Genomic DNA, 23,946 nt, shown 5'->3' on the forward strand with positions numbered 1-23,946 from the left:
GCATATGCAGTCTATCTTTTTGGGTGTGGTTCAACCCAAAGGCACCTGGGATACCCAGAAACTATTTAAGCCTCGCCCAGGCCAAGAAGCATGCTTTGTGTTTCTCTGCACCTGCAGCGTGACACTGGCCGTGTTAGGATCGGTCTCCAGAAGGCTTACACATTTCATCTGCGCTCAGCACCTGCAAGAACAAGAACACCACTAGGAATTGCCTTACCTTGTGGAGCACCCGCCCATCTTCCATCGCTCCTTCAGTTCTGCGGGCTCCTTCGGCGGTGTTATTTTCTTCCATGCTTCCTAAGAAAAAGGGAAAAGAACAGAAAGAAGACATTAGTAAGCATTCTGCAAACCTTCGCTTACTTTAAAGACTGTACTAGATTCAAACGCTTACCTGAATCCAAGCCGTTCTGGGTAAACTTCATCTCCGGAGCTTCTCATCCATCTGCAAGTGGGAAAAGAAACACCAGGTTAGCTTGGGAAAGCATTCAAAGGCGCCAGATATTGCGCTACTCACTGCGTTTCTTCTTCTTAACTGGCGTCCACGCTGAAAACATTGCGTCACCTAAAGACACAGAAAAAAGAACTCTGTTCAATACAAGTACGAAGAGGTCGCATCGCGCATTGCACCCTCACTAACCTTCAGTGTTACTCACCTCAAGCAGCACGCCGTCACCCCCGGATGCTGGCCATCACCTGGGGAAGAAAAGGAACGAGAATCGGAGAACTGTTCATAGAGACTCTTTATACTTACCCGTCGGACTGTCGCCAGTGAAGTAACTAGGCAGCAACAAGCCCGCATCAATCAACGCACCCATGCGCTGAAAGCAGAACGGAGAGCACACTACACAAGAAAACAAGGTGAGGTGTGGACCAAGGGTAAGGGTTGGACCCCAGGGAAGAAGGGGTTCGAGCACGCAGAGACAATTGCGAGTTAAACCCTACCAATCCTGTGTTTCAGGCCCAGTCTCCAGTCGAGTAGACTCCAGGGAAGGGTTAGAGGTCGTAGAGGTCAGAACAGGCTGAGTGACGTCCACGTGGATACCAGGTGAGCGTTACACCTGACAACAGAACCTCCTGTTGATCCACATTTACTAGTGTGGTGAAACATGTTTAGAGGGACCTGTGCAATAAAGACAGTCTTGATATTACAATAGATTAAATGGATTAGAACTATAAGAAGACCGCATCTAAAGGAATGCAAGAAACATAATGGATTTGTGACACAATAACAAATCAATATAATCAAAAATGTCAGAGTATTTTTTGGGGAAATTATGGGCCTCTTTGCATGTATGGCGCAGCAGGAAATTATTGGTGGTAACGGAATAACTGCCAATATTCCTACTCCGCCATACTAGGAGTATGACCCTGGAGTGAAGGATTTACCACCAGCAACATGCAGGAGACAAATCCTCCAACTCTCTGCTGGAAAAGCCCCATAGAGTCCTATGGGCTCATAAAAAATAGGGATTTACATCGCCACTGCCACTTGTAATCCGGCGGTAATTCCGTTCTGCAGTCTGAAAGCGCCAGGCACTCCTCCTGCTGCATTATTCTGCGGATCTAGTGTAAGCCTGGGATTGTGCTGGGCAACTTCGCATAGTGGCGCTGTGTCTCTCTGAAATCCACAAAATCTCGTCAATTTTACTTTCTTCATATTTGCACGCATTCCGAGTCCAGAATGTGTGCCTCCTACCGCTTGCTCCTTGCTACACATAATGGATTGATCTCATTGTAAACTGAACATCCATTGTGCATTTGGCCTTCTAACATGGCCATTCTGAAGATCTTCGTGACTCATTTCCTTGTTTCTGTCCCGGCTCCCCCTCCCATTGGTTGGCCTTGGCTTGATCAGCCAATTGCAGCAACCAGGAGGCGTGAGCCGGCCCATTCGAACAAGGCCCACAGCTAAGGCCCCTGTCTGCTCACTGTCCACTACCAGAATGCTGCTTGGGGTATTTTCTTGTCACCCCTCCATTTGAACTTCCATAATGCTGCTTCATCACTTTTCTAAAAAATCTGGACTTCCATAACATTCACACCGCCATAACCTTGGGTCAGTTCCCTCCTTCTGGACACGCTGCTACCCTCTTTTGACTTTGTTTCCTTCTCGACTTGCCTCCCATGTTGGCACTCCTGATTGCATTGCGTTTTTTGCACCCACTGCTAGCATCTGATTCTGGCAGCTATTTCAGATCTGGCTGTTTTTTATGCATATAGTTTAATTTTAAATCTGGCTGTGTTTTATGCATCTAGCTTAATTCCAAATCTGGCTGTGTTTGCAAACTTGTTGTGCCATGTGCGCAGGCCCACCCTATTGCTGTACACTTTTTATGTCTGTTTGCCTGCCTGTTGTACTTCATTCCGCCGCACCCGCCGAATTCTTGTGATGTCTGTTTGCCAGCCTGTTGTACTTCGTTTCCCCCCTGCTGTATGCTTGTGATGTCTGTTTGCCTACCTGCTGTACTTCTCTTCTCCCCCTGCTTGCCTCTTTCTCTCTTTCACCACACTCACCATTTCTCAGCCTTCTCTTCCTCTCCCTATCTTTTTCCCTCTTCCCCCTCCCCTTACTTTATTATTTGCACTTAATCTATCTGAAATTTCATCAGGCTTTGTACGATAGTTGCTTGTTTTGTTCCTCTCCTCCTCCCTCCGACCGCACCTCTTGTCAATCTCCGGCTCTACCAGAAATCTAGTCAGGCCTAGTACGATAGTCGCTTGTCTGTTCTCATCTCCTACCCCCCCCTGCTTATCTTTGTCATGGCTTTGTCTGAAATGTCGCCAGGCCTAGTACGATAGTTATTTCACATTCTTCATGTCTCAAGGCCTTGTTAGAATGTCATTGTATTTTCCCTTGCTCCCTCCCTTGCCTTGAAGCGCTTTGAAACAAATTGTGTATAGGTGGTATACAAATAAAAAATCAATCAATCAAGTGGCGGCAACAGTAATTCAGTTGGGCGGTATTCCGGTGGCTTTACTGCCAGAATACAGCTCAACTCTTAATGAAGCCCATATCTTTATTAAAAATACAAAATCAATTCAACGAAAAGGAGTAAGGACATTATTTCATTATTGAATACTAAAAACAATGGAGTATCACCACAATTACAAAAAACCCTTATTGTCGCTATAACCAATTTTTTTTTGCCTTGGCAGACACAATTCTTTGTGTTGAGATTTAGCTACAACAACTCAAAAAAAGTTGGAGAGAACATCGCCGATAATATCTAGTGTGTGTCTGCAATGATATAATTGTTGCCAACATGACCCATTCCAATCTTTAGGTGCTTATTCAGTCCTGTTTTTTTCCTTTCATTTCTGGGACTTGCAGTTCAATTTTTCCCATTATAAAACTTGGACTACAAATCCCAGAATGCAAAGCAAGAAACCAGGACTGGATAAGCGCCTACAGATTGGAAAGGGCCATGTTGGCAACTAAGAAGCAAATTCACAGGCAAATTCTGAGAATATTGCCAATTAACAGCTAGTTGCCATGGCACAGATTCAGCATTCTAACATTCAGTACCTTCATGTATTTAAAGAAGCAATGTTCAGTATCCTTGGTATGATACTTCTTTTAAGTTATAACTATATTCTGGATCACATGTGGGAGACCCCTTACGATGTGAAGAAATAGCTAAAGAATTAGGCTGCATCTGTGTGGGGAGATCTTTGTAGGACAATATCAGCATAGACTTCCGATCTTGGTTAGGCGATCAATTTAGGGCTCGGTTTTCAGCACTCCATTCCTAACAGACATGGACACTTTTTATGTCCTGATCATAATTTCCAAGTAGTATTCGTAGCAGTTGGAGACTCTTTGACTAAACTACAGTTGCCTTACACATAATCTAGTGTCTAGGATTCTTTGGCTTTGCTGTAAAAGAAAAGTGGTGGTTATTCTGTGATTTTATAAGGCAGTAACTGAATTGAGTTTGTATGTAAAGTGGATGATTCACCTCCAACAAAATGTCACTTTGGACTCTAAAAATGAGGATTTACACCGCCTTGCCACCACTTATAATACATTGAGAAATCCATGGGACCATGAGGCAATAATTATGAACGAGTTTGTCGATAATCCTGCGATTTTACCAACAAATTGCTGCCAAACTCGTGCTCGCCCCATTATCTCTTGTATCTTCTACAGAACTATGGGGCTAGGGAACCATCTGTCAAGGGTTCCAGTAAGTCATTGGGTCTCATTACGAGATTCGCGGTAATGGAAAAAACAATGGCGGTATTCGCTTACTGGCATCACATACCGCACTGGCCCATTACGAGTCGACAACCCGGGATCAGCGCCACCGCTAAGACTGTGCTACTCCGTACCGGCATGAACGCGGCCCTTCGGGTCGGCAGTACCGGGATGTCCCTAACAGGAGGACATCACAAGTCACGCGGACATGCACCTACTGGCATCCCGAAGGCAGAAATAAGGGATACCACGATGCCAGCATCTTCGATCACCTTCTAATAGCAATGTGATGTGTTCCCAACTGCCACAGGTGCACACAATCAGCACGGGTGGAGGCAATGGAGTCTGGCCCAGCACAAAAGGAGCACACCCACACACCACACCCCTTCCCACCACACCAGTTGCGTTATTGGGGCTGGAGGACATGCTTGCATTGCTACTCCATGAGCAACAACTACAACAGGCACTACAGAGGAGATGCAGGAGGAGAAGGAGGGTGAGACAGGCCCAGCAAGTCCCACCAGTGCCGCCAGTAGTACCACGCAGGCAGCCTCCAATCCCTCGCATCCCTAAATCCTGAGCAGATCCACACCCTGTACCGCCTGGACCGGGACACCATCACCACCATTGTGGACATGATACACGACGACATTGTCAGCTTTATTGAAATCCACACCGCCATCCCCCACTCTACTAAAGGTAGTGTCTGTGCTCCACTTCCTGGCCACAGGCACCTACCAGCACACAATGGGGCAGATGCAAGGCATATCACAACCTTTTTTTTCACGCATGCTGATCCAAGTGCTGGATGCCCTCCTGAAGCACTCAAGCGACTACATATCCCTACCACGGACTGCCCAGGAGACATTTGACACTAAAATTGGCTTCCATGCACTGACAGGCATGCCAAATTGTATCGGTGCCCTCGACTGCACCCATGTGGAATCGGTGGTCCCACATGCCATGGAGGTGGCGTACCGCAATCGTAAGCTATATCACTCCGTCAATGTGCAGATGGTATGTGACTCCAGCAAGTTCATCACACATTGTGCCCGGATATCCCGGATCAACTCATGATTCAATGGTCCTGTGGAACTCCACGCTACATGGAGCGACATGCTGGACGACGTGCCTGGCTGCTTGGTAAGTTGCATGACAGGCCCATACTGCAAAACACTGTGCCCCAAAGCATCCCAAACTGAACAAGACACCTAAACGTCATAGAAATGATGGAAGCTGCACACCAATACCAATATGCCAGACTTGCAACCAGCCCACATCCCTCAACACGTCCACTGCACATCATCAGACCGTATCCTCTGTAACACAATGCAGCAACATGCTGTGAGTATGCACAATGTAAATGACTGCAGCAAAACACAACACAGGACATGCATCCATGAGTGCGCACAAATCAATCCCACCAAGGGAATACACTGATTGTCACTGGCCCACCACCACATTAGCGCTGCATGTCACCATGGGAATATTAACCGATGAATGACAAATCATGATGAAACTTGTGCCAATGTTGCTAGTAAAAATACATACAATTCACTCCACATCACATATATGATTGCAAATACAGCGGTAGGCATCCACAGTGCATGAATACCAGCAAGGAAGTGGACACCCTGCATCATCTGGATGACGCAACCCACAGCTGTAGACCATGGAAAAGCACACATTGTGGCAAATTAAAATGTGTGCATACATCCAGGGACATGTGCATGTGAACAACAAATACCTGCAGGCATGAGAGTGATAAGTACAGGTGTCATGGTAGGAATTGACTCACACATACCTTATTTTGCTCCCATCAGGTGATGCTGGCTATTCCTTGAAGCCGTGGCTCCTCACCCCTGTTCGGAACCCGCAGAACAGGCACGAAGAGGACTACAATCGGGCCTATACCCGTACCCGTGTGGTGATTGAGAAGACCTTTGGCTTGTTGAAGGCACGGTTTCGCTGCCTCAGCAGGTCGGGTGGGGCACTCCTGTACGGGCATGAGAAGGTGGTCAAGATCATCATGTCATGTGCCATGCTGCACAACATGTGCATCCGATGGAACGTGCCTCTGCCCCCTGACAATGACCAGCAACCACCAGGTGAGCATGAAGATGATGAAGAAGAAGGGGTTGCACATCAGCCAGGTGGCGATGCACAGGAGGGACGTGCTGTGCACCAGTCTGTGATAGGCCAATATTTCTAAGACACATTGATGCAGAGGGTGCCATGGATGTAGGACTCTGGGCACTGGGTGTGGGGGTACATGGACACTGGGCACTGTAAACCAATAAAGCACACATACACAATAAGCAATGTCCAGTCATGTGACTTTTTTTTTTGTACACAACGGGTGTATAAAACATGTGTTATATTCAAAGTGCATTTTCCCTCCAACTCCCCCACAAACCCCTCCCCCAAATCCCCCACACACCCCCATCACAACTCCCCCACACACCACTTCGCCCACCCCCTCCCCCCACAAATCCCCCACACACATCCTCCCCCTCCCCCCACAACTCCCCCACACACCCCTTACCCCCACAACTCCCCCACGCATGGTGTGCAATAGTCATTGTATGCAACCTGAGTCTAAAATAGTCCGCACATGCAGGCTGCCCCTGCTACTGGCGGCCTCTGTCGGCCTCCAGGGGCTGCATGTCAGAGCGCCGCATGGTGCGTGAAGACCTACGCCGGGGGCTCGTCTGGGTGGAGCTGGCCGATGACGCTGTGCCCGCATGTTCCACTGTCTGGGCAGGACACTGAACCTCCAAGGCCTCGGCAATCCTGGCCAGGACCTGCCTCACTGCTGATAGCTCCTCACAAATGCGCCTGGTGCTTAACTCCATGGCCCCCGTCATGGCCGCAGTGTTCTCACGGGCCTCCTGCCTTGTCAGGGTACCATCAGAAACATACTTCTTCACGAGCCCTGTGAGCTCCTGCTGCCGCCGCTCCTTTTGTACCATGCGCCACTCTCCGTCCCGGATGCCTGTTGAGGTGGATGGGACATCTGCCGAGGGGCCCAATGCAGGTGTGTCCTCCTGTGAGGCTCCAGGCCTCGTGTATTTCCTCTCCTCCTGACTAGTCGAGTGGGGTGCTATTGGGGGTGCTTAGTGGGATGTGCTGGGGTGTTTGCCAGGGGCTGGGTGTGTGTACCACATGCATGGACAGGTTGTCGTCCTCAGGGGGACATACCTTAGTCTGGCACTGTCCTTCATCACCACTCTGGGGCGCTGTGGCAGCTGCCTCCCCTACAGAGCTGTTTGCAGCAGACAGGGTCCCATCTGCCACTGCCTCAGGATCAGTGAATACCACCAGTTTATCCTCTGTTGGTTTTGCGGCAGTTCTTTGCTGCCCCTGTGCTTTGGCATTCTGTGTTGGCATTGGCTTGGGTGGCTGTTGTTCCTTGCCTGTGCCCTTCGATGTAGATGGCCTGGTGCCATCATCCCTGCCCCTGGCCTTTTTGGATAGTGTCCTGCGCTGTGCAGCTGTGTCCTCAGCATCGCTGTCGGAATCTGTGCCTGTGGGGGACCGAGAGGGTCACGGCATCAGTGATGGTTGTACATGCATCATGCATACATTGGTATTAGTGCAGTTTTACGCCTGTGATGATTTGCTGTCTTGGAGTTGTGACATACAGGTTGCTTGCTATATGGGGGGGTTATTCAGGCATACGTCTGGTTCACACATGTGTAAGGTGGTGTATGCTGTGTGACATACCTTTGTGTTGTGGTCTGCATGCAGTGTTGACACAGGCCGTTTCGCTGTTTGTGGGGTGTGTCTCAGGTATGGCATTGGCATGCTTCATTCATGTTGATGTGATGGTGCTGGGGACAGCATCTAGGCAGGGATGTGTCCATGTGTGTGTGATGGCCCATGCATTGGCTTATGTCACTGTCACATTTGTGGCCCATCATCATGCTTTGGATTCCAGTGGTTTGTGTGGACACTCACCTCCATCTGCCGATGACGGGGCTCCACGCTCCATGTCTCCCACTCCCTCAATGGCCCCCATGCAAATCGTACTGACACATGTTTCCTCCCATCGGGTGAGCTTTATGGGGGAGTTGGACCCGCCGCCTGTAGCCAGACCCTGGCTCTGATTGGGCGATAGAATATTGCGCACACAGAGGCGCAGGTCATCCCACCTTTTTTTAATGTCTTTGACGGTGCGGGGTGGTGCCGACCACGCTGACCTTTTTGGGCCACTTCGTCACATATTTCTTTTTTTTTATCTGGGCAGGTCGCCTGAGGTCTGCTGCGAATACCACGTCTCCATTCTGGGCCAGCGTGTCTGCCAGCATATTTAACTCATCCTCCAAGAAACACACCTTTCGCTGACGGGAGGCACCTTTTTTGATGGCCTTAGGCTGCAGATGTAGCTGGTGGTGTGTGGATCCAGATGGAGGATTGCAATGGATTGTGTTTTTAAAGATGGCTGCCGTTGTATTTCCCGTTCCGGCGCGATGACATTACTTCCGGTTCTGATATTGCCGGGCACGGTATTGCCAGACCCGTTATTGCCGGTGCCCGTTATTTAGGGGTGGACGAAGGCAGAGGAGGTGTCAGCGCTTTGCATGATGCCGCTAACAGGGTTTTGGGGTCATTAACGGCATGCTGGTACAGACGATACCGGCATGCCGCTACACGCGTGCACGCATTCTCGTAATCGGCCGCTATTAACGGCGTCAGTGCTACCCGGACGCGGTATTGCTTCCATGCCAGTAAGGTTTGGTTTTTACCGCGAATCTCGTAATTTGGCCCATTGACTTAAAGCCTTATCTCTGTCCTCTGCCTACATGGTTTGACTGCCCTACTCAAGTCTTTAAGAGGCTAGAGGTAATCCGCTAACAATCACAGAACATAGTGACTAATTCCAAAAAGAATAAGTACATTCATCTCATTACAAACCCTAACATTTATTTTGAAACAGGTCGGATTCCGTGTTGTTGCAGTCCTGTTTGAGATGTAATGAAATGTAAATGTGTAGTGCTACCTCTGCCATTTTGGTGAAGTCTTTGTGCTAGAACCTGCAAGAAGGATAGGTGGTGATTGGCGTTAGTGGGGAAAGTGATATAGGAAATATGCAAAACTTGTATTGTGAATGCATGCAGATCACAAGCACCCATTCCCTCCGAGAGTCTTGCTGAGGTGGCCTAGGGCATGTGGGGTTTGTGTTGCTATAGGAGGCCTGATGTTGTTTTACTGCTGTAGCCTGCCGACAAGTCATCTGGGCTGCACTAAATGTCCTGTACTGCCAAAATGCTCATTGCACTACCAAAATACTCCCTCTACCATCCCTGTATATCATGGGTCCGAGGTGAAATCATAATAAGACCACACAAATTTACCTTTCCCACACATTGCTGCTTCTCCCTGAAGAATATATTGCATTACGCACAGGATCCAGCAACTGACATGAGGGAGGGAGGTGAGGTGGGTGAGAAACAGAGGACCTCATTATGACTCCAGCGGTAGCCGTGCCGGTGAAAACGGCAGGCTGCCAGCGGAGTCATGTTTTATTCTGGTGCCTGGCAATGGGGAATCACTGGGGCATTACAGCCCCGGCAGTCCCTACGGCCAGGCGCCGGAAAAAGAAACTTCCCATTCCAGTCCCATTGGACTCAATGGGAATGGGGAGGATGGATGCACCGGCAATGTGTGCAAAAGTGCCGGTGCATCCGTCAAAGTCTGCGAGCGGGTGCCGTTCCGCCTGCCAGGTTAGACCTGGCAGCCGGGAGGGTATCCCGCCCGCAAACCTGTACTCTGCTGGGCTGGAAGCTCACCGGCACCGTTGTTACCACGACTGGCAGGGTTATAATGAGGCCCATAGAGGTCAGGTTTGATAGGGTGGCAAATGCACAATATTTCATTTTCCTGCATCGCTTAGGGCTTTATCAGAGTGAAATGAAATTGATTTTGAATATAAAGTGCCGCCTATGGAGCTGAAGTCCAGACCAGGGCATTCTTCTTACCCATCGCTGCCAAGTTAAAGGTCTATGCCAGAACTAAGCTGCCCAGGTGAGTATTTATATTAGACGCAACAAACTTAGCCCGGCCAAGAGACATTGAAACTAGTTTGAGACTCGTGTTCCCCCAGAATCCCGATGACTTACCTTTAGTCTCTGATGACTTCGTCAAGCCTCCCCCTTCCACCAACATTGGCAGCAGCTGAAATTCCTTTCATGGCAATAATGTGTCTGTCCACCAAAGTGCCGCACGCAGTAGCAATCTGCGAAATTCATATGTACATTCAGCAGTCCTGTATGGAAAATAAGAGTTCTCTTTTTCCCTCCTTAAAGAGTTATTATTTTGCTCCCAACTGTGTAAAATACCCCTCCTTCCATTTGTAATCTGGGGTATGTATCTACAAGAATATGTGAAAGGTGGTGGGAGGGTAGGCAACAAAAACAGAGCCATTTTTTGCATTGCGCTGTGTTTAAAAAACAGAGCCACCCCTCGACCCTCCTCTATGAAAGTTGAATCTGGGTGTTTTGCATTGTGCTGTTTTTAAAAAAAACAGAGCCTTTTTTCCCCCTCTTGGAAAGTTGAATCTGTGTCTGTTTTTCATTCTGGGAACTGCAGCATTGTTACTGGGTCTCTGTAGGCCCCCCCACCCTAGAACCTCCCGCAATGTGTGCCATTCACTGTTGTGTGTTACTTGTTCTCCCCCTGTGTCGTACTTTGTTGTAACCCAGCCCACTCCCACTGCGCATCCCGAGTTGTGTGCCACAGGCTATGCATCTCTGTCCCTTCCCTCAGGCCTGTCTCCTTTCTCCTTTGCTCACTCTATGGTGCTCACTGTTTCTCCCATCTTCTGCTACTCTATCTCCTATCCTATCCCTCTCACCAGGTCTGGTAGGAAGAAGCTCAAAAGGGGCATCCTGGTCTCCAACCCAGGACTCCCTATAGCTGATACCTGCACCAGTGCTTCCTCCAGACAGACCCTTACCGACATCCTGTTTGTCGTTCCCTCTCCAGGCCTATGGACCCCCCATATGGTCTCTGTTCCCTCCCCTTTTTCCTCCTCTCCCATTAATGGCGGCACTCGGTGGGAGGTCCCACTGGCCACATTCCACCCCTCCAAGACCATCATTAATGTCTACCTGAATGGCATTGTCTTGGTCCAGGGCCCTCAGCTCAATCTCCTCTTTTTCGATGGGCATTTACGGCATCTTATCAACTTAATTCCTTCTCCTGCTTCTTCTACCTACACCCCTCTGGCTCCTCGCCACCTCTCTGGCACCCTCTCCATTCTCTCTGTCTACTCTGCCATCTCCATCTTCATCCTCTGCTCACTCTCGGGCCCCTCTACCACTTCCGCAGGGTGTACCTCTTGCCTGTACCCCTCCAAATAAGTATTTCAAATGTGGCTATCTGCTCCACGTCGCTTCTCTCAACTCTCGCTTTGCTGTCAAACACTCCTCTGACATCTGCCGACTCCTCGAAGAACTTGATCTGGATGTCCTCTGCCTCAACGAGACATGGTTCACGGCCAGCTCTGTCACAAGTTTTGACACTCTCCTCCCCGATGGTTACAAGATCCTCTCCGAACCCAGAACCAACCGTCCAGGATGTGGAGTAACTTTTATCTTTCCGGAGTGGATCCCTGCTTCTGTCATTCCTATGAAAACCTACTCCTCCTTTGAATGACTCATCTGCCGGCTCTCCATCTCTCCTGGCCTCTCTCTTAATGTGGCCACCATCTACAGGCCACCTGGCCAGTTGCCCTCTTCCTCTCTGAGTGGGCTGACCTCTCCTACTCTCTCCTTACCTCTACCTCTCAACTTCTCCTCCTTGGACACCTCAATATCCATCTGGATGCGTCTAACCCCTCCTCTTGGCTCTTTCGCAATCTCTGCGACTCCCTCTCTCTTTCTATTCTACACTTTGGCCCAACACACTCCACTGGGCATACCCTGGATGTTCTCATCTCCTCTGACATCCCCCTCTCAAACCCTGTCGCCACTCCTCTTTCTTGGACCGACCACTTTCTTCTCTCCTCTTCCCACTGATGCTCTTTGTCCCCCATATGAACCCGACCGCAGCATTGTCACCCACCTTCTCGGCCATTCGGCCCATGAAGCGTGTGTCAGTGGAGGCTTTTGCTGCTACTTTCTCACCACCTCCTACGCCTGCGACTTAGACTCTGACACAGCCCTGTACCTCCTCCTACGCCTGTGACTTACACAGCCCTGTCTAACCTGCATCTCTTTATCACTAACACTCTCGATGGCCTTGCCCCTGTCATGAGGATCCATTTGAAGCCCACCTCCAAGTGCAACTCTTGGTGGTATGACTCTGACCTCACCACTCCTAAACGCAAGTGCAGGGTGGCCGAGAGGAAGTGGAGGGCATCCGGCGCATCCCCTGACAAACTGGCCTGTCGCCTGCTCCAAAGGCAATACAGACTCTTTGTGCAGTCCAAAGAGAGCCTACATCCAAGCCAGCATCTCTGTGGCCTCTAACAACACGGCCAAATTCTTCAAAATCTGAAGGAGCTGGCCAATCCTGCTGCAGTCTCCACTTCTACTGTTCCCTCCCGGCCCTTTGTACGGCACTGGCATCTCACTTCACCACTAAAACGCAGGACATCCTGTCCCCTCTCTCCTCTTCCTCTCCCTCTACCGGCCGCTCTCCGGCCGCCTCTCCCTCTCCTCCTCCGTTCTCCTCTTTCCCAGTGTTCACGCCTGACAATGTTTCTAGTCAAGTCTGATCCATGGAAGTATTGTCCAAACAGGTGCTCCCCTGCTCCTCCAGAACCATCAAGGACCACATTCACACCCTTTCCCCAGCCTTGGCCAATTTCTGCAATCACTCTTTTGTCACAGGAACTTTGCCCTAGCACTAGAGCACTCCCTTGTCCACCCTCTCCTGAAGAAGCCTTTTGCTGATCCATCCTCTGCGGCAAACTACCACCCGATCTCTATCACACTTTTCCTGGGCAAACTCTTGGGAAACCTGGCCCTCTCCCAGTTCACCCATACCGAATCTGTTGGTTGTCTCCATGACCATCAGTCTGGCTTTGGAGCAGCCAAAAACACAGAAACCGCTCTCCTCAACACCCAGGAAGACCAAATCTTGACTTCCTTCTGTCCTCATCCTCCTTGATCTTTCCTCTGCTTTCGACACGGTCATCCACACCATTCTGATCAATCGTCTACATGACAACCTGGGCATCACGGATCAGGCCCTAGCCTAGGTGACCTTCTTCCTCTCTGATCGAGACTCCCAAGTCCAACTGATGTCCTTTCTCTCCACCATATCGCTCCACATGTAGTGTTCCCCAGGTCTCTAACCTCTCACCCTGGCTCTTCAACCTTTACTTGGTACCTCTGGCCCATCTCATCTCTACCTTCTCTTCTAACTTTCAGTGTTATGCGGATAGGCTCCACTCAGCCTCCTCTCCTCTCTCGCTCATTCCTGATTGTCTTTCCGTGATGCAGGAATGGTGTACCTCCAACGATCTCTGCCTGAACGCCAGTAAGACTCCGATCCTTCTCATTGGGAACCCTGCTCCCACTTTCCCTCTTTCACTCTGGCCGCCCTCCTTAGGCCCTCTACCTGCACCTTCCTGCGAGGCAAACAACCTTGGTGTCATCTTCGACTCCACCCTCTCCTTCTTTCCTCACATCACGGACGTCTCTAAGAAGCCCTACTACCTGCTGCACCTCCTCGGAGGTATTCTTGCTTTTTGCATTCCCCTCCACCCCCCAAAGTTCACTGTCTCCAGAGCCCTGATTCTCTCTAGGCTGAACTACTGCAACAGCCTCCTAAATCTGCTTGCCTCTACTCTTCGCCCCTTCGCTGTCATGATGCCTACCCCCGGAGCACTAGGACAGGCCCAGCATCCCCGGGAGCAGGCATCATGCCCTCGGGTAAAAGCCCAGCGGCCCCTAATAGGGGCTCTTTGGACTTTGTCCTGGCGCCTTTGGCGCCAGGCTCATGTTGGACATCAGTCCTGGCGCCATAGGCGCCAGGCTCATAAAAGAGGGTGTTTGGTGCACTTACCTGACGCAGGCCATGCTGCATGAAGCCTCAAGCCAAATGAGGCTTAGGAGGGACTATTTTATCAAAGGAACTATTTTACTTTGGTGGGGACCGTGGAAGAATACTTACCTGGAACTTCTTCCAAGGCTATTTAAACCACGCCCGGACTGCCACACGTGCTTCGCGTTGCTCTGCATCTAGCAGCTGAACGCTCACCGTGCCTGCTCCTGCATCTTGCCTCCAGCCACGCCTGCCTCGATCTTGGCATACCTGAAAGGAAGGAAGGGAAGAGAAAAGGTGAAAACCAAGAACTTAATCTAACTTCCTACCTGTGTCCGGAACCATCACGCCAGTGATCCTGAAGATAGACATTCTTTAAAAGCATTGCGCTACTTGTTGCAGCGCCACGCATCACTCGCCTGCCTCGTGGGCTCTTCACTATCCACCGCGACCTTCTGGGCATTCCGCCACATCTCTGCACCTGCAGGGGAGAAGAAGAGACAAAAGGTGAGCAGGAGGAACAAATGAGGAAAGCCTGATTTTCCGTCACAAGACTTACCTGGCCATATTTGTTTGAACCACTCCTTATTTCTGGTCGGCGCCACTTCTTGGCCTGGTACCGCACACCGGCCCCTAAGGGGAAAGAAGAAAGACATTACTAGAGGGATTCAAAGACATTTAAAGGGATCATTTTATCACAAACTCACCTGAGTTTATCTCCGGCAATATCCCTCGAAGCATCACTTCCACTCTGCACCTGAAAATAAGGACAGATCGCAGGTTAAGAAAAGCAAACAAAGAGGAGACTCTACTCTGGAACTTTTTAAACTGCATACTTACGGCATTTCGCCTTCCGAAACCAGTGAAGTAACTGGTCAAATACGCGCCCCTGCACCAGAAGCAGGATGGAGAGCTCATCCATTCAAACATTAAGGTGAGACTTGATTGGGGATTTCGGAGGTGGTCAGAGAAGAGCAAAGGGGAGGTGGGAAGCAATCACAATACTCTGCAGTCTGTTAATCCCCTTTCTCCACCTACAGAAAGATTTTTCTACGGGCCAGACAAGCCAGATTTGGGGGTCCAGTTCAGTCGGTGTTTCGAATCCTGCGCATCACGCTTTAAGAGGTCACAGCAATCTAGACCAGGTCAGCGCCTCTGTGGGAGCAAGGTGAGCGTTACACTCTACAACTAATCCAGAGCAGGACTGCAAGACTTGTCCTTGGCCTCAAGCCCAGGGAACGTATCTCTCCAGCCCTGATATCTCTCTACTGGCTCCCGGTGGCTGCAAGGATCAAGTTCAAGACCCTCTGCATTGTCCACAAGGCTTTCTGGGTCCAGGGAGCACACTACATCCAACTCTCTCTTCCTAAGCACTTTCCTTCTCGAGCCCTCTGCTCATCCACCTCCAACTCTCTGAGGGGCAGAGACTTCTCCAGGCGGAGAGTGAGAGGAAGATCTCTCTCCTTGGCTGGTGCCTCCCTCTGGAACAGCCTCCCTGCCTCTCTCAAACTTGAGCAGGACCATCTCAGGTTCCGCAAGCAACTCAAGACCTTCCTTTTTCGCTTCTGCTTTCTCTTTCTCCCCTGCTGATGTTCTTGTCTGCTGCACTAACTCATTACCTGGCCTCCCTCTGAACCTTCACGGTCAGTAGCCCCATGCACTGGTATGCAGTAATAAAGTTGTGGTAAAAATATTGCCTTTACAAAATATCGCGGTAAAAAAATGCAGTGGTTTGACCCGGTAAAGGTGTACCCCATTATACTATTTAAGGGGATCGGGTGTTGCGGGGGTGTCCCCTGCTCCCCTTAAATGGTATAATGGGTATTGGGGTTGCGAGGGTGTCCCTGCATCCTTTACATGGATTGCGGCGGCAAAACCACAGCCTTTTTGCTGTGATTTTTTATGTAAACAGCCATTTTTGCCGCGATTTTAACACATGGAACACATGCACTGCCACCGGGCCTACCGTACACTAGGGACTGGATCTGCAACCCTACAGTCCCCTGCGTCCTTGCACTTACTTAGAACCGATCACCCAGGCGGCATTTACTTGAGCTTTGCTTATTGCACTCTCTCTTTCCCTCCCCTGGCACTTTGCCTCTTCCTTCCCCGTGCACTTGCACGATGTGAATGACACAAGGCCTAGTAAGATCGATTGTTTTGTCCTCCCTTCCTTGTCTTTTTGAAGGACTAGAAACACTGGTGTATAGGCGTGTTATAAATATCATATCATCTCCACCAATGTTACCATTCAAAAGTGGTGTTACCTGCCAGAGCACCTACATCACTTCAGTAGCTCACTGGACCCTAATTGCTGGAGGCAATGCGGAGCCCGAGGATCATACTTCCATATGTGGTGGGAGTGCCAGGTGGCAAAGTCCTTTTGGGGAAAAAGTACTTCAAACGACAGAAGCTGTCACCCACTATAGACTCCCGCTGACCACGGAGGTGGTTCTTCTTGGAACTCCAGAGCCAAATTGCTACTCAAGATCGGGACCAACCACAAAGCTGATCACGCATCTCTTACTAGCGACAAAGATCTCACTCGCCCGCAAATGGAAATCCCGAGAAGGCCCTCTTCGAATGGATTGTGTCCTCCCACGTATTCCTTATGTTTGATAAATCCACTTCCAGCTTGCTGGCCTCGGAATTTTTTTTCCCAGTAGAGGCCATGCGTGTCAACGTCCCTCGAGTCGGTGTCCTTCGTAGGCCTCCGTATCAGCACCGATGTCACCATAGGTATAAATAGTCTCGCGTAGCGTCCGTTGCTCAATTCTGTTTTTCTGCGCTTTGTAAGCCTCGGAGACGCAACGCTCGGTTCCTCAGTGAATCTTTTCAAAACTTCGATTTTCTTGAAGAAATCTTCAAATCTACGATGGCATATTCGTCCGCTTCATCGACTCCACGATCCGGTTTAAAAAAATGCCGGGATTGTGGAATTTTTTTTTCGTTAACCGATCCTCACAGGATCTGCATGTGGTGCCTGGGCCCAGAGTACCTGTGCTCGGAGTGTGACGAATGTATGTCCATGACGGCGAAAGCCTTGAGGGACTGTAGGGGGCAGCTGGAAAAATGTAAGACCGATAAATCTTCTACCCCTTCAAAATTGTCCTCGGACGAGTCAAGACATTCGTCTCCTCGTCATCGGAGAAAACATTCCCGCTCGAGATCTCGTAGTGGTTCTCGCCACTCATCCAGATCGAGACATATCAAGAAGGGGCGCTATAGATCACCTTCCTCTTCATCTTCCAATTCACCAGAAAGGGTCACCTGCCCCACAAAACACAGCTCTCCAGCTAAGTGGCAGGAATTCCACAAAAATATGCCAAGGGTCTTCCAGAACGCAGCCTTGTCCCCCTTGGAGATGCCTAGAAGTGATACCCTGGGTGAAAGACCCGAAAAGAAAAACGTTGTGAGTTGTCAAACTCGCTGAATAAAAACCCTTGAGAGCGTCATGAACCCTCGAGTAGAGACAAGGGCCCTTCGCACAAGACTGAGTCATCAACGCCGTCGTCAAAGGCGCCTTCGACACATAAGACGGCGTTGTTGACCCGATGAAGGAATAGTCATCAAAACCTTGTGCCCCGACCGCACCACCTGCACCCGAGGCATCGAAGGATCCTACGAAGGCGTCGAAAAGGGCTTCAGCCCCATCAGCGACATTGAGTAGAATTCTGATTCTCTCGATGACATCGAGGCCATCCTTGAGTATGTCGACGCCCTTTGTGAGTTTGTCGAGACCTATAACGTCTACAACGACAACTACAACTTCTCAAGTAGTCATGATCAATTTGGCTCCTCCTTCACTTGAAATTAGTTTTACACCTCTCCCACACTCTGATTACTTCAGAGCTTTGTCCTCTATTTATGAGGAAGGGGAAGACTCGGATTCTGAAAGGCCTTTTGGTTTACAATCTACAAGACTTCGTATACCAGAAGAACTAATATCAGAGAAGTTGGGTTGAAAGAGCTTCAGGAGTCTTTACAGGAGGCCAGTGGCATAGATACCTCCCCAGAGGCAGACTTTGGCAAACCACCCTGGTGAGCATGCAGAGGTGTCTTATAGATCTCTCATGGCTAGAATTATGGCGTTCATGAGGTGGTCAACACCTGCACCGTCTTTTCACCAGGATGAGTTAACAGACATCTTAAATAAGGGACCGCAAGAAGACCCTATAGTTCCTTTTCATGCAGCATTACAGAGAAAAATAGCTACAAATTGGGAAACACCGGAGGTTATCCCTGCAGTAAACCAAAAGCTATCTGCGAAATACAGAACGTCGGTTGCAGACCCTCAGTACTTGTCAAAGCACCAGACCCCAGAGAGCGTAGTGGATCAGGCTGCGACTTCTTCGGGCAGGCAATCGGCGTATCCCACAATACCACAGGATCGTGATGACAAAAAATTTGACTCAATTGCCAAAAAGGTCTTTCTGGCATGCAGCATGGCACTTAAGTCAGCTGACGCCACTTGTACTCTGGTGAGATTCAGCCACACCCTTTGAGAGTGCGCTTCAACCACGGCTGACCGTCTCCTGGAATGGGAGGTACGAGATGCATTCTTGAATATCATCAAGGACGGGTAGGATGCGATGTGTGAGTCCCTCCAAACATGTCTCAACCATGGCGGCCAGTACCACAATCCACAGATTTGCATGGTTGCGGAAGTCTGGTTTTGCTCCTGATGTACAAGACAGACGTCTAAATATGCCCTTTGATAGCACCTCTCTCTATATGGAAAAAAAGCTGATGACAGTTTTCGGAAATTGCAAATCTCCAAAGCGTCGGCCAAATCCCTTGGAGCCGCAATTAGTCAAACTCCAAACCGCCCCACAGGTACGTCCGAGAAATTGCAAATCTCCAAAGCGGCGGCCAAATCCCTTGCAGCTGCAATTCGTCAAACCCCAAACCGCCCCACATGTACGTCCTGGAGGGGAAAGCCCTTTCGATTTTACTCTGCATTCAGAAAAGGCAGAGGGCAACCAGCTCAAAGGGGCCAGAGAAGATTTACCAGTGGTGGACGGGTCAAAGGTACCAAGTCTGCACCGGCAGGTGCTGCCTTACCCTCAGCATCTACGTCAGCCGCTCCAAAACCCCTCTGAGGTCTCTCCACACAACACCAGTAGGAGGCAGGTTAACTTAACATCTGACAGAATGGCAGGCTATTACGTCAGATGTTTGAGCATTGGAGACAATTGCCCAAGGTTACTGCCTGCTTTTCCTACACACTCCTCAGAGTCATCCACCGGGAGCAACTCTTTGAAGTTTCCAGACCCGCTCCTTATGCAGGAGACTTTAGACCTACTAGAGAAAGGTGCCATAGAACCGGTACCTGTAGCAGAGAGGAACACCGGTTGGTACTCCATACTTCCTAATACTGAAAAAGGACGGAGGATTGAGACCCATCTTGGACTTGAGAGAACTGAACAAATTCCTCAGGAAGGACAAGTTCAAGATGGTTACCCTTTCTCGGATCATTCATGCCCTCCAGTTTCAGGATTGGTTGGTATCTCTGGACCTTCAGGATGCTTACTTTCCTGTGCCTAGCCATCTCAAGCACAGAAAGGACCTGAGGTTCGCCATTGGCAGCTCTCACGATCAATTTTGGGTTCTGCCATTTGGGCTGACCTCCGCCTGAGGGTCTCTACCAAGTTAATGGCGGTCTAAGGAGGGGAGGGATTCATGTCTACCCCTACCTGGACGACTGGTTGATCAGAGCAGTGTCCCCAGAAAAGCTCAGATCCATCTAGATTATGTTCATCACTTCCTTCACAAGCTGGACTTCCCCCTCAACTTAAAGAAGTCACATATTATACCATCACAGAAACTCCAGTTCATTGGAGCAGTCCTGGACACATCCCTTGGAAAAGCCTTGCCACCAGAGGTGAGGGTTCAAGATATTCTACAGATGGTGACCAGATTTCAAAATACCCAGCGTCTACCAGCCTTTGATTTTTTGAGGTTGCTCGGCCTGATGGGATCCTGCATTTTTGTAGTGCCAGATGCTCGCCTGAGAATGAGATCTCTCCAGTGGGCGCTAAGGACCCAGTGGTTACAATTCTCAGGAAAGATGTCAGATCTCCTACAAACCCCGAACAGAGTAGCACAAGACCTCCAGTGGTGGGCCTGTCAGGAGAAAATCTTGAAAGGAGAACCGTTTTGGCAACCATGGCCGGATTTAACAGTAGTAACGGATGCCTCACTCACGGGGTGGGGAGCCCATACCAACGACTTAACCATCAGCGGTCGCTGGTGTCCGTCGGAGTCCAGACAACACATCAACCTATTAGAGCTAAGAGCTATCAGGCTAGCACTGAAAGCTTTTCTGCCATCAGTACAAACAAAAAAAGGTTCTGATAATGACGGACACACCCTGAGCCCCGGTCCTAGAATATGATAAGGCTACCCCAGCACTGTCCTTCCAGCCAAGACAAGCAAGCCTTATCCTACGGCCCTAAGAACTCCCATGCAATCCCACAAGAGGGACAGGGCTCCAGAGAGGAAGGGGATAAGAATCTACAACCTGTAAAAGGGGGCAAGCGAAGGGGGACATTGAGTTGAAATAAAAGCTACTTTTACTGTACAAAGTTATATTTGGAACCTGCTGCATCTGGCTTTAAATAAATGTGTTTAAAAAAAAGTGGTGTTACCTGTATTGCAGGCAGCACTTTTAAAAAAGCTCCACTTTTAGTATACCACTGAAGGTAAATACATGCCTACCTGTAATGAGGTCAGTTCTAAAACATGAGTTATTTTGCAAAAAAGATAATATGTGTTTGCATTACATCCAATGAGGCCCATAATGTATGTGTATTCTAGGCTCATGGCAGGATAATGTATTAGCATGTATGGACAAAAATGAATCGTAATACTTAAACTGTCTAAAAAAAAAAGTGAGGTCATGGTAATAAGGACCAAAGGTAGGAGTGTTATTTTCTCAAAGCCCACAATATGGGCAAAGTGTTATATTTATAACCTTTCAGCCACCGTATTTCACATAGATGTTCAGGGCAGTGTAAGGAAGGCATGGTATCAAGATAAGACAGACACAAGTGATCACAGTTCAAAGGTGTTTATTAAACTGTACAAATGGGTGAGATAAACACCTACTCTAAGCTTACATCTAAGATGTGAGCAAGCTACGACCATCAAATAAGAACGTCCAGTGGAGTCTGGTCAAATAAAAGGGCCTATACTAAGAAACCTATTGCCAGTCCTTACTGCTATGCTAGAAAATAGTGTGCGATAATGGTCACAAGAAAATGAGTGTGTTCACAAAATGATAAGTCAGGATGTTATGGCTGGGGTCTCCCTTCCCCACGTTTTTAACACACGGGACACAATGGGACTCTCGAGCACAGCACACTCCTGGGCTTCTCCAGCACAAGCTTACAGTTCTTTTCAATTATATCAGGACCTTCTGTGGCCAAGTCTCTTCTCATACAACACACTTCATGATTTTACCATCTCATCCAAAAAGTGGAGTCCCCTTCCCCTACCTTTCTTTCTGCATCCCTCCGTCGGGTTCATACTTGCAACAGTTCACTAGACCCCTAAGGTTCTTTTCTTACTTAACTCCGGGTCTAAGCCGCCAGCCAGGCTTCACATACTTCTATTCACACAATGTTCTCAGGGTGTTAATGGTTCCCCTAATTCATAGGCATCCCTCAGTCGGGTTCACGTTTGCCAATTATGACAGGTCACTTAGTTTTCACCGTGTGTCAAAGACTTTCGACTGTACAAGGGATTTGGCTTGACCGTCGTATGACCACTTTGACACTACACACGGCCTCCCCTAATGCCTCTTGGTCTTTGTAGTTTTGCTAGCCAAAAGGTTCTTAGTTTAATACTTTTACTTTCTTTCAGCTGAGGGATACCAGATAAAGTCCTTCGAATGACCACCCACGTGGCACCGGATCAATCTGTCTGGTTCCAACTTAACTCACAAACAACCTGTCTAATATCTTCTTTCTGTATATACAATGTTGCCACTGCAATCTTGGGCTCAACAGTCTAGTCCACTATCAGTTTCTTCCGACTCACCAGCTATGTTGAACTCATTGGCGTTACCTTTGCTGCTGGAGTCAAGGACGGTACCATGATGAAAACCGTTTCTCCCCGCCCTGGCAATCAGTGCGGGAGGGTTCCACGTCCTGCTGACATTCGATACACTACTCGCCAGCTGCGATTCCCGGTCATACGTTTGCTTTCACAGAGGCTTTGCATATCAGGGTTAAAAAAGGCAAGGATAATTCCCTCATGGTCATACTTTCACATTTATCTGCCTTTCTCTGTTTAAACTGCCGTCCCAGAATGGCTGCTTCCCCTTTCTCAGTGTACTCTCGTGCTCCGCCTTTTACCACAGTGGGGAAGGGAAAGGGCAGTCAGGTGTGTGTAGTTATCGGCAATTGCCTGACTCTGCCTGACCCTTGTGTTGGGACACGTCAGGTAAACTGCTCTGGTGTTAGTCTGTTGTCTTTTACGGTGTGAGAAAGTGTTCATGTTGGAAAAGGGGGGTTTAGACCTTCTACGTATCCTACGGGGTTGGATGGGGAAAAGGTGTCACAAGGAAGCGGATACCGCGTCTCACCTTTCGGTGTCCCTCCTCCACTTTCCGAGGGCCCCTCATCCAGGTGATCCTCGCTCACTAGTCCACCCCCAGGAACTGGATCCAATAGCAATGGCCGTGTGCGGGACACCTGGATGACAGATCCCCGGGAACTAGTCAGTGAGACACTTTCAGGTTTCTCACAGCAGACACAGGCTGGAAAATCCATCTTCACCTATCGATGAACCAAGCTATGAGTTCACCTGCAACTAATAGTAATGTGGTTTCCATGTTCTTAAAAGGCAACTGTATTAATGTGCCAGGATGGTCTTTTGCAGTGCACCTTGACACTCCCCTACACATAAAGGTGATGGCAGTGTACCTATCCTACCAGTGAAGGGGATGGTTCAGCGCACATTCCACCGTTTACGTGTACACGCTGCAGTAATTATAGTATTACAATTGTAGGCTTTGCTTAAGCATATGACTTTCTAAATGTTGACACACTTTCACATTACCATGAAATGGTTACCAATCTTTATCTTCAAATTGTTTGTGCGTGTCCATCCTTTTGATTGTTCTTATTTTCCCTTCAGTTCGTCCTACCCTCCTAAGGCACATGCCCGGAAGGATAAAACTCGGGACAAGAAATGCTGGACTACATTTGAGGAGTATCGGAAGATGAGCAGGTCAGTAATCAATTTGGGTATAAGGTGTTGATCGCCTCTTTGTAGGGAACATTGGCAGATTATAAGTTTATGGGCTCTTCCATGACAGTGACTGTCCCACATACCATGCATCTGTCATATGCTTGTAAGGGTGGCTTGAGGAGCCTTTTTGACCGATGTCTCTATGGAATCGTTGGGCTCCGACAGTTCAGCAGGCCTTGGGAAGTTGCTATAGCAATGATAGGGGACATAGAAAAAAGGCATTCGTGGTTATCTGTGATTGGCAGCAGTTTTCAGAAAGTGGTGGACAGGCTTCTGTTCGTAATAGTTTTAGTCTAATAATCCTCATAATTAAATCCATGTCTTCATTCCCACAAGACACTGTTCCTAGACTACAAAGTTACCCCTCTGGAGCACTCTCAGCTGAGAGCCTAAGAACCCAAAATTCTTTGACTCATTGGGGCCTTTCCACTCTTCTGCCTCTATGACCTGCCTTATATCAGCTCACTCAAATGGACTCAAGTATCCCAGATCTT

The 23,946-nt window shown here is 49.0% G+C and overlaps 1 protein-coding gene across 4 annotated transcripts in view; it reads left to right on the forward strand.

Moving 5' to 3' along the window:
• EFCAB12 (EF-hand calcium binding domain 12) overlaps positions 1–23,946 on the forward strand; it is a 921,238-nt gene that overhangs the window by 707,269 nt on the left and 190,023 nt on the right. For all 4 annotated transcript variants that reach the window (XM_069643454.1, XM_069643453.1, XM_069643455.1 and 1 more), the window contains one exon: positions 23,339–23,431. In XM_069643454.1, coding sequence (XP_069499555.1) covers positions 23,339–23,431 — 93 coding nt within the window. The remainder of the gene's footprint in view (positions 1–23,338; positions 23,432–23,946) is intronic.

This window comes from Ambystoma mexicanum, chromosome 2p, assembly GCF_040938575.1.
Source record: "Ambystoma mexicanum isolate Mex_15411 chromosome 2p, UKY_AmexF1_1, whole genome shotgun sequence".
Lineage (NCBI taxonomy): Eukaryota > Metazoa > Chordata > Amphibia > Caudata > Ambystomatidae > Ambystoma > Ambystoma mexicanum.